A 10,934-nucleotide genomic window follows, 5' to 3' on the forward strand; every position below is an offset into this window, starting at 1 on the left:
GGAAAATTATTGCCCATAAAAAAATTGTTAAACAAGTAGTGATTGCTTAAACAAATAATTGTTTCTTACAATAAACAACAAGAAGTTGTTCAAACAACTCCTGATTGCTAATAACCTCATATCTCGTAAAAAGTAGGTAAACAATTAGGGGTTGCTTAAACAAATATTGATTGTTTATAATAAACAACTAGTGGCTGCTTAAACAACTATGGGTTGTTTACTTTAAAATCCATCAAACGGGAAGTTGGATGCTCAGTTGTTTCAAGTCAATAAGTTGATGTTCAAATATTCATATAATCAAACAACATTGATTCTATTATCACTTGATCAATAAGTTATAGTTATACTATTAGTAGGGTCAATCAGTTGATGATCAATTGTGATCAAATTACCAAGTTGGGTTTAATTACTAATTGAATGACTCGTTTGATGTTGAATTGTTATCAAGTCAATAAGTTGATGTTCAAATATTCATATAATCAAACAACATTGATTTTATTATCACTTGATCAATAAGTTATAGTTATACTATTAGTAGGGTCAATCAGTTGATGATCAATTGTGATCAAATTACTAAGTTGGGTTTAATTACTAATTGAACGACTCGTTTGATGTTGAATTGTTGTCAAGTCAATAAGTTGATGTTCAAATATTCATATAAATGTCCAATTGAAATTCTTGTATAAGCAATAAGGAGTTGTTTGAACAACTTCTTGTTGTTTATTATAAGCAATCAATATTTGTTTAAGCAACCCCTAGTTGTTTACCTACTTTTTACGAGATATGAAGTTATTGTATAAGCAATCAGGAGTTGCTTGAACAACTTCTTGTTGTTTTGTAAGAAACAATTATTTGTTTAAGCAATCACTAGCTGCTTCCCTACTTTTTACGAGATACGACGTTATTGTATAAGCAATCAGGAGTTGCTTGAACAACTTCTTGTTGTTTATTATATCGTTATTTGTTTAAACAATTGTCTATTGTTTCTTGAACAACTTCTTGTTTCTTACCAATATTTTTATGAGCAATAATTTTTCAGTATAAATAATTAGATATTTTCTGAAACAACTAGTGTCTGTTTAAGCAACCACTAGTTGTTTACCTACTTTTTAAGGAAAAACTCTAAACTGTTAACAAACAATATCCACATGTAAAGACCAATAGCAAAAACAGCCAACATAGTACATTGATTCAGTTGCAAGTACAAAATAGATTGATTCGGTTACAAGTACGAATTTAAGAAGCTACACTACTGTTTGTTCCTTCATTTTGTCTCGCTCTGAGACTACATGTAGTTCTTTTGTGACCAACTCTTTTGCATATGGAGCATTTATTTTTCTTCTTCTTTGAACCCCGCTCCAAGACTGAAGGTGCCCGTTTTCTCTTCTTTTTTCCCGGCTTGCGCACCACATATGGACAAGGTATTTTACTCTCCAAAATCTCTGGAGGAAGCTCCCAAAATTCTTCAGATAACACTGGATGAATTGATTTTTCATATGCATGTTTGTATGACCATACTGAATAATATGGAGAAACAAAATCATAAACTCTTAATCCATAATCATCCCCGAACTGGGTTCTTATCGCTGCAATAGTATGTGGACAAGGTATTTTATCCAAATCAAACTCTCTACAAGAACATGTTCTATTGTTTAGATAAACCATAGCCACTGAACCATGACCAATGATGCTAAAAGTGTGGAAGCTTATTTGATGGGCCAATAGTGTATTGCCTATAGTTACATTTTCTCTTATTTTTCTTTCAACGGAAGGGACACATATGGTTGATGTGTTGGCCAACACCATACGCCTCTCGTGAAACTTTTGAGCAAACCTCCTATTTATAGAATTGAATAGAGCAGTAATCGGGAATTCTCTTTCCGCCAAGAACATTGAGTTAATTGACTCAGCAATGTTGGTGGTCATTACATCATACCTAGAACATCAAGAAATACATACATATTAACTAAGTTTCTGCACTGTAAACAACCAGGAAGTGATTGAACAACTTCTTGTTGTTTAGTGTAAGTAAATATAATTTGTTTAAGCAACCATTGGTTGTTTATAACGTACCTGTTGCCAGGGAAGTGTGCTCTACTCCATCTGTGGAAACCAACATCCTCAAGATATTTGGCGACACTCATATCCAAATTTTTGATTTGTTGAAAATGATCATTAAACTCGTCCCTCCGATATGCTTTCGCTGCATCATAAAAATGGTGCATCCAATCTCCACAGTGAAAGTTTTTGCGGATGCTTTCACCAAGGTGCCTCATGCAAGCTCCATAATGAGCTTCAGTATAAATCTTTGAAACTGCTTTCTTTATAGATGGATGTCTATCAGAAATTATGCACAACTCATTAGTGTTGGGGACGATCTCGAGCAATTGTTCAAAAAAGTACTGATACGAGGCATCACCCTCCGAATTTACTACACAAAATGCCAAGGGGAATATGTGATTTTCGATATCCAACGCCACAACAGACAACAACACTCCGCCATACTTTCCAAACAAATGTGTTCCATCAACAGCTAGGACTTTTCTTGTATAAGCAAATCCATTTATCCAAGCTCCATAAGATACAAAAAAATACAAGAACCTGCCACAAGAATCAACCTTCAAATCTGTCTTGCTTCCTTCATTTGTAACATGAATCATATGACGGTACTTATCTATAACTTCATATCCGTGTTCTGGTGTTCCTCTTGTCAACGATTTTGCAATATAACTACCCACCAGACACTTCCAGTAACTAATCTTGCATCCCAATTCTACACGAATTGTTTCCTTAATTTCTCTTGTAGATAGACTGTTCCCCTCGATAAACTTATTTTCAATGTGTTTAGCAACGAATTCAGTGGTTGCGTGTCGATGATGGCTTGTAAGATGTTGTACTCCACATGTGTGCATATTATGGTATGTGATACGAAACCTATCGGTGCCCTCAAACTTCATAGCTCGCAGTCGCCACTTGCAATTCTTATCTACACATTTGACATTGTAGATTTTTTTTGTGTTCTTTACCTGCTCAAAACTAAAATTATTCTTCACGGCAACAAGGTTCAATAGGATTTTCAATTCTTGCTTCTTCTTGAAAGTTAGACCCGAGAAAAATCCTGTGTCGTCTTCACGACTGTGGCTACACTGTGTTGAGCCCTCAACCCCCTGTGTACTGGACAGATTAATAGAAGAATTTGTATCTTCTTCTGCCCCTTCTACCCCTGCGGTATTGTAATCAAAATCTGGAAACTCTGAAGTAGCTTCTACTCTCGCTGTATTGTAATCAAATCCAGAAAAATTTCTAGCTTCTTCTTGCCCTACTGTATTACTAGCAAGTCTAGGGAACACTCCAATTGCTTCTCCAGATTCTGGTGTTGACACCCAATTTTGTCCCGCCTTCCTCCAAAATATCTATTTACGCTTCTAGTATTTTTGGGAAACTTTAAAGATAATTATTTATACTTTACTACAATTATTAGCTTTTATTAATACCGGCGTTTCATTATCCTATTGTAGTCACTGCTGTTATTATTTTTATTTTACTACCGTTACTACTACCACTATTATTATTATTATTATTATTATTATTATTATTATTATTATTATTATTATTATTATTATTATTATTATTATTATTATTATTATCATTATTATTTTATTATCATTATTACCAGTATTATTATAATTTGCATTGTAACCATTTCAGCATTTTTACCACCTTATGCACACGCATCGCATCTATTTTGCGCAGTTAAATAATAGCGTTTATTTACTGATATTATCGCATGACCATTACGACGTCTTATAATTTTATTTCTTATCCGAGCACTGATAAATACATACTTTTATAATAGGTAATATTTTTAATTAAAATAGATCTTTTATGCAAATTAAGAAGCCCAAAATAGCATAAGAAGCAAATATATATTTTAGCCCATCCGCCCCAATCAATTTATAATCACTTTCGGACCAGCCCATTGTGATTAGCCCACATTTTAATACCAAACTCACTACCCAGCCCACGTTTAATTCTTCAGCCGACCCAGCCCAAAACAAGATTCAACTCAGGCCATTATTTTAACCCAATAACCCGGCCCACTACCCGATGACCCGACCCGATTCCCTTTTCAAGAAATGAAGCACTAGGGTTATACACTACACAGACCCGCCGCACTCCCCTCTTCTTTCTCTTTCCCTTCCCCTTCTCCTCCTCTCTCTTCTTCAATGAATCGAGCAAATTCGCAGCAAACTTTCACAAATCCAGGCCGTGCATGGACATTTCGGGGAAAGGCAATTAATGTTCGTCCCTTCCCCGTCAGTTTTTCAGCCATTGAAGAGGGTAAAATTTTTGTTTTCTTCTTCTTTCTCTTCTGCTTGCTTATGAAAAAAACCTTAATGAGTTTTGTTTGTTCATGAACCCAAATCGCTTTTTTATCCATTCCTTTGATTTCGAGTACAAAGTTTTTATGAATGTTGTCTTCTTCTTCTTCTGGGTTTTCTGATCGACGGCAGAACCCTAACGTTTGATTTGAAAAGATTTTCGACCAGAAATCCCGCCCAATTTTGAACCCTAGAAAAACCCTAAATGTCCCCTATAAATATTCGCTTGGGGAGTCATTGAAGGGGGAGTTTCTTTTGGCCTCCTTAATCTCTCTAAGAAAAATAACATTCTTTAATCTTTAATCAGGGTTGAACATACTGAAATTTTAATTAACAACTTTAAAACTCAGTTTTATTTGATTAGAATTTCGATTTCCAGTAGCATTTTGATCGAGTCTAAATCTTAGCCTTGTTCTTCTTTTTCATCTGTGGTTGAGCGTTCGAGGGTAGATCGGAGATTCGAGGCCTCATTTCGCTGCACCCGAAGAAGGTGATTTTCTTTTCCTCATTTATTTTAAGCATCTGGTTTCTACCATGTTTTGTATGTTAGTGTAGTCCATTTTGGTCTGGCATGTTAGTTTATGGTTATACTAGTATTCTTGTTTAGCTCTGTTTACTTGTTATTTATGACCTGATCACTGTAGCATGAGAATAGGATTAGTTTTTAAGTTAAAATTCATAGTTTCTATTTGTTTAAAATGATGTTTGGATGCTTCTGTGTTAGTTAATTTAGTTCATATAGCTAAGCCATGCTTTGTATGTTACCTTTAGTTTAGCGTAGTTTAGTTTATGGCTTTGTATGTTGTTGTTTAAATTAAGTAGTTCAGCATGTCTATAGGTGTTAAATTAGTCCAGTTTGTTTACGTAGGTTAGTTACATTTTGCTTAGTTTAGTTGTATCTAAAAATAGAATTATGTATGCTGGATTGGTTGGTTCTCAAACATGATTAACAGATGGATAATGTTCCCTTTTAAACAGATCATCCTGCATAATGTGTCAAGTTTCACTTAGGAATAAGAAATGCCTTTGCCTCTTGATAATTTGCATACATATGTCTAAAACTGTCCATTTAGGAGTATGTGTTTATTCTCTTAGTTTGGCATCTGTTCATCTGGTCACGCCTATTCTGCAAGTTGTTAAGTATGTGTAGATTGGAAATGATCATGGTCTTAATGTGCTGCTACTGTCAAGTCTCTCCAGATGCATGTTAAAGTGTTATCAATGTCTTGGATCTACCTCCCCTATCCCTTGTAGCTTCTTGTGTGGAATCTGGATAGAATCTTATAACTCCTCCCCTTTCTTTTACCTCTGGCTAAGAGCATATTATCTCTATGCTGATTTAAGAAGACTGCTTGTGTGGAAATTGAGGGTTGATTTTGGTTTTGCTTGTGTACAAATTGGGTTTGTCTTCTCTAAGTTTTTGGTTAACACTAACCTTAATACCATGAAGCATGTTACTTAGTTTAGTGTACTTGTTTTAGTTCTCCATATGTTAAGCTACCTTGCATGATTATTTCTGATTCAAAGCTAAGTCTGCATGTATTAATGGAGTGTGTTTGGTTTGCTGATTATCTATTTGAACCATGTCAAGATATCTGGGTATTCCTTCTGGTTATATTTGTAACTTTTCATTGTGCTTGCTTTGGTATGTTTGTTTTTGGTTTGAAATATGTGAGATGCCCATGAATTTCCTTTCCTCTTTTTGGATTTTTGAATCTGCTCATGTTGGCTTATCTCCTCATATTCCCTATCTGATTTTTGTTTGTGGTATGATATACCTCGAAGTATACATGGTATATAAACCTTAGTATACACCAAGTGTATACAAGGGTCGTATATTAGTGTATACCTTTCAGGTATACCATGTATACTCTGAATATTATGTGTATACCAGCCATTGCATATGTCTGAACTCTACACACGTCTAAGTACAATAAATATTACACTATTTGATTCTGCCTATGTTTGAGTGTTGCCCTGTTTATATGTCATAAGTGTGTGGCGGCTGAATTGTGTATATATGCGTATATTACTGGTATACCTTCATTAAAGCACGATAATGGGGAGGTTAGATTGGTCATTATGGATCAAGCTTGAACCCTCCCTGGTGTTAGCCATGCCTGGGATTCATGAAATCCCTTGGAACTTATGCAACATCGGGAAGACGGGGGCAAAAGCTTTCCAATATTAACCTTCTATACATCCTTATGAATGTGTATACATGAGGTATACTTAAATATACACAGTATATACACAATCTACTGATCTGTTTTGAGTTTACATTTTATATGTTTAACCTTATTCATTGATTATATACTAATCCTTTTCCTTTCATTTTATGCATGACCTTCGCATATGAGTCCGAGGGACTCGTCTCCTTCCGCATCCGGCGTTGGGCTAAAAGCCCAACGTGACCTCTCTCGTGTCTGCCCTGTCCGAAGCAAAAAAAAAAAAAAAAAGGAAAAAGATTCTGGGCCGAAGCCCAATAGCAGACAGATTGCAGCAGTCCTAGAAAATGGGCTGAGCCCATTTAATTATATTTGCCCCTTTATTTTGTGCACTTAATTTGTATTGTACGACTGCTACTTCACTTTGTGTTGTTTTCTTAGCTAGGATGAACCTTAGCGGAATTAGTAGGTTAGTTTTAGTATAATGGGTAATTAATTTAAAGGAGAAACCAACAACTAATTCCATAGGTTTCATTCTTTTCTTTTTTTTATGTTAAAATTATTTATAGTATCTATAATATTTATCTTTATTAGAATAATTATATATTTTGAGTCAAGGGAATCATGTTTTATTCTTACTATCTTAGAAATTTCAAAACGTCACTAATACGAAAATATGAATCCAAGTATATTTTATAAACAATTTTTTAAAGATTATCCAATTATGCATATTTTTGGCCGAATAGAGTTAATAAAAAATAATAAAGAAACTCACGTCCTCTTGCGTCATATTTATAAAAAATAAAGCTAGATTTTTGTTTGCATCGTCATATTCACATAACATAATTTTATCCAAAGTTCAAATTTGCTAGGTCTTCTCTTAAAAGCTATTACTTATATGCAAATCATTATATTTTCTGCAAGTCTTATTTTAAAATAGCATTACTACATTTTCATTTAAGGCCTTAGCAACATTTATAAGTCTTATTTTAAATAGCACTTAAAGTCTTCTTTTATGCAAATTATTATATTTTCTACAAGTCTTATCTTGAATAGCATTATTATATTTTCATTTAAAGCCTTAACAACATTTATAAGTCTTATTTCTAGCATTACTATATTTTCCTTTAAAAGTTTAGCGACATTTACAAGCCATTTTATTAAAATTTAAATGATATATTTGCATCTTCAGCCTTAATTAATTAACCTAAGTTTGACCGGTTAATCGTAGTTAACGGATTCTAAAGGATGCCTAACCCCTTCCCTTTAGGATAATCAAGAACTCCTACCTAGAATCATAAATTAAGTAGACTATTAATGGAGGTTTAGTTAGCTTTACCTTAGTTAATAATTAGGTGTCCTAATTCACCATTAAATTAATTAGGTGGCGACTCCTTAAAATAAACAAAATAGGAATCACCAATATGTTGTACTCTACTTTGACTCGGTTTAAATGGGGTATAACATCTGGAACTTCTATCGGCCCAATTTCAACCACATTTACCCTTAGAATGGGCCAACGACGACCATCTTTGTCAACATCAGCTAAATAAGTAAGCAAATCATCATCATCCTTTATTTCAGAAAAATGTGCTTTTTCCGTTGCAATAATGCTGAGCATGTAAGTGATTGAGAGATCCTTCAGCGCACAACATAACTTACACCTAGTAATGACGATATCAACAGACTCGTCATACGTAACATCCCTCCTCACTAGTATCGGTACTGTAAGACCACCCTTCGACTTCCAACTATAGCGCTCATCGGTCTCTGTCCATTCACTATGTAGATCAACTGCTAATAGTATTGTGTCCCCCATTAATTGTCACAACACCTGCGGATATTACATAGATACATATTAGAATTTGTGACAGTATTATAGTCAATACAGTATTTATACATAGAGAATTTATATGCAGGTTCACAGTGTAAACAACCTGTGGTTGTTTAAACAAAGTTTGGTTGTTTACATAGAGCCTGCATGTGCAATGCAAACTCTTAGCATAAATACCATGCAGTTGTTTAAACTACATATGAATATTTAAATACATTAGGATGTGCAGTTTTTTAGTGTAAACACTACATGGAGATTTTAAAAATATATGATATTTATGTAAACACCATGTGCAATGCAGGTCATTTGTGTAAACACCATCCAGTTGTTTAAACAACGTGCAGTTGTTTATAAACAACGTGCAGTTGTTTATAAACAACGTGCAGTTGTTTATTAACAATATAGAAGAACTGAATGTTTAATTTAGAAAACGATAAAGAACGTTAAATTATTACCTTAAATCACTGAGATGAACTGTTTATCCCCTTTGAAGCAAATTCCCAAACAATGTATTAACAAATTACTATCAAGAACAGAGAAGTAACACAAATTAAAAAATCTTTGGTTTAGTGATGAAGAAGAAGGCAAATGCAGATTTCATTTTTGTTCAATGAAGATAAATCTAACCCTAGTTTGAAGAGAGCAAGGCGTTTGGAAGGCTGGAATGTGTTGAGATTGAAAAAAAAAAGATGTGGAAGAAGATGAAGATGAATGTGGGGAGGGCTGCTCCCGCTGAAAAAATGAGCTGACAATGGAAATTTTTTGTTGCCCTTTTGGCTAAAAAACCCTCTTATATGTTGGGCCTGTTTGTAAATAGCAAAACTTTGGGGTGTATAAAAATATTCTTTTTTAAATGAGCATAACCCCATTAATACCTAATTATACTAGAGTCCCTTTTACCCAATTTTTAAAACTTGTGTCCTAAATCCTCAAATAGATAACTCAAAAGTCTCTTTTAATTCTATCCCCCGGAGATAAATCTAACCCTAGTTTGAAGAGAGCAAGGCGTTTGACAATGAATGAATTAAAAGGGACAAACAAGTTTGACAATTGAGTGGGAGTCCTTCAAGTTTTAAATATTAGGTAGGAGTGACAAATAAGTGTTTAGTGTTAATGACGTCAAACCTCATTAAAAAGACTTTTCCCAACACCTTCAAACTTTACTTGTTTACACTTTAACCCCATTAAAATTAAAAATTACCCAAATAAAATTCTTCCGTTGTTGAGTTGTGAAGATTTTGGGTTATAAATTTGTAATTGAAATTCAAAAATAATTGGTGAATTGTGGCATGATTAATTAGATATTATTTATTTGTGCTTAAATAGGTTGTTAAAACACTACTTGGAAGGAGAATTGGTGTAAGAAAAATTAAAACTCCATTGTTAGGTTTGTTGAAGTTGAAAATTCGGATATGAAAATTGATTATAATTTTGAGTGGATGTTTTTGAAAATCATTGTAAACACTTGAGAGAAGCTAAAAATCAAACTTGAAATTATTCAATGGTGATTTGAGTGATTTTTAGAACCAATAAATAAACTTTTGTTGTCGCGAACAACTACGGGAGTGGTTGGACAACTATTAGAGTTGTTGTAATAAGTAATATTAAAGTTCTTGAAACAAACAACAGTTATTCCCACAACTTCAACAGTTGTTCCATCATCTGTCGAAGTTATTCCAATATTTAATAATCATAATCTTTAAGTTAATATTTTACTATGTGTATAATCACTTGATTAATGTTCAATTGTAATCAAATCAATAAGTTTATGTCTAATAATATGTTGAATCACTCAATTAATCTTCAACTACCATTCAATTCCTTAGCTAATGTTTTACTATGCATTGTATTGCTCTGTTGATATTCAATTATAATGGATTAATCGTTATTGTTATAGTTGTCCTAACAATTACTTTAATTGCTCCTATAATTTATATAGTTTCCCAACAATTGCTTCAATTGTACAATTTTTTTTTAATTGTCTCATCAACTACTTGAGTTGTTCCAACAATTTATTTAGTTGTCCCAACAATTATGTCAGTTGTTCCATCATTTTATGTAGTTATCCTAACAACTCTTAAATAATTCATAGAATCGTTAATACTACTTAATAATTCATCGAATCTCTTGATTGATCACCAATTGTCATTACATTACTTTATGTGTAATATTTCATAAAATCACTCAATTTTCAATTATTATTGAATCATTATGTTTATGTCCAACATAATAATAGAATCACTTGATCGACCTTCCATTCTTACTGAACCACTATGTTTATCCAAAATTATTCATAATATGGCTCGAGCGATCATCAATTTTTATTATTACTTTGTTTATGTGTAATGTTAAATACAGTCACTCAACCGTTCTTTGATTGTTCAAATCACTACCTTTATCCTTAATAATTTGTATTTTTCATTAAATTACTTTGTTTATGTGTAATAGCTCATACAATCACTCCATCGACTTCAATTGCTATCGAATCACTACGTCTATCCTTATAGCATGGAACAATTGATCATTAATTTTCGTTAAATTACTTATTTT

At 33.1% G+C, this 10,934-nt stretch overlaps 1 protein-coding gene across 1 annotated transcript; it reads right to left on the reverse strand.

Moving 5' to 3' along the window:
• Positions 1 to 1,236: 1,236 nt before the first annotated feature.
• On the reverse strand, positions 1,237 to 4,333 carry LOC132601286 (uncharacterized). The gene is made up of 3 exons (XM_060314384.1): positions 4,168 to 4,333; positions 2,074 to 3,370; positions 1,237 to 1,936 (listed from the first exon to the last, which is right to left on the reverse strand). The coding sequence occupies exons 1-3, from the start codon at positions 4,331 to 4,333 to the stop codon at positions 1,237 to 1,239; spliced, it is 2,163 nt and encodes a 720-aa protein (XP_060170367.1).
• Between the last annotated feature and the right edge of the window lie 6,601 nt (positions 4,334 to 10,934).

This window comes from Lycium barbarum, chromosome 7 (assembly GCF_019175385.1).
Source record: "Lycium barbarum isolate Lr01 chromosome 7, ASM1917538v2, whole genome shotgun sequence".
Lineage (NCBI taxonomy): Eukaryota > Viridiplantae > Streptophyta > Magnoliopsida > Solanales > Solanaceae > Lycium > Lycium barbarum.

What these genes read in the sequence shown, in the direction of transcription:
- LOC132601286 (XM_060314384.1), bottom strand. Translation starts at nt 4,333, where the DNA reads ATGGCTGAAAAACTGACGGGGAAGGGACGAACATTAATTGCCTTTCCC. An exon ending in AGAAGAGGGGAGTGCGGCGG is followed by an intron (nt 3,371 to 4,167) that starts GTCTGTGTAGTG and finishes TGTCAACACCAG; the next exon opens with AATCTGGAGAAGCAATTGGA. An exon ending in GCACACTTCCCTGGCAACAG is followed by an intron (nt 1,937 to 2,073) that starts GTACGTTATAAA and finishes TTGATGTTCTAG; the next exon opens with GTATGATGTAATGACCACCA.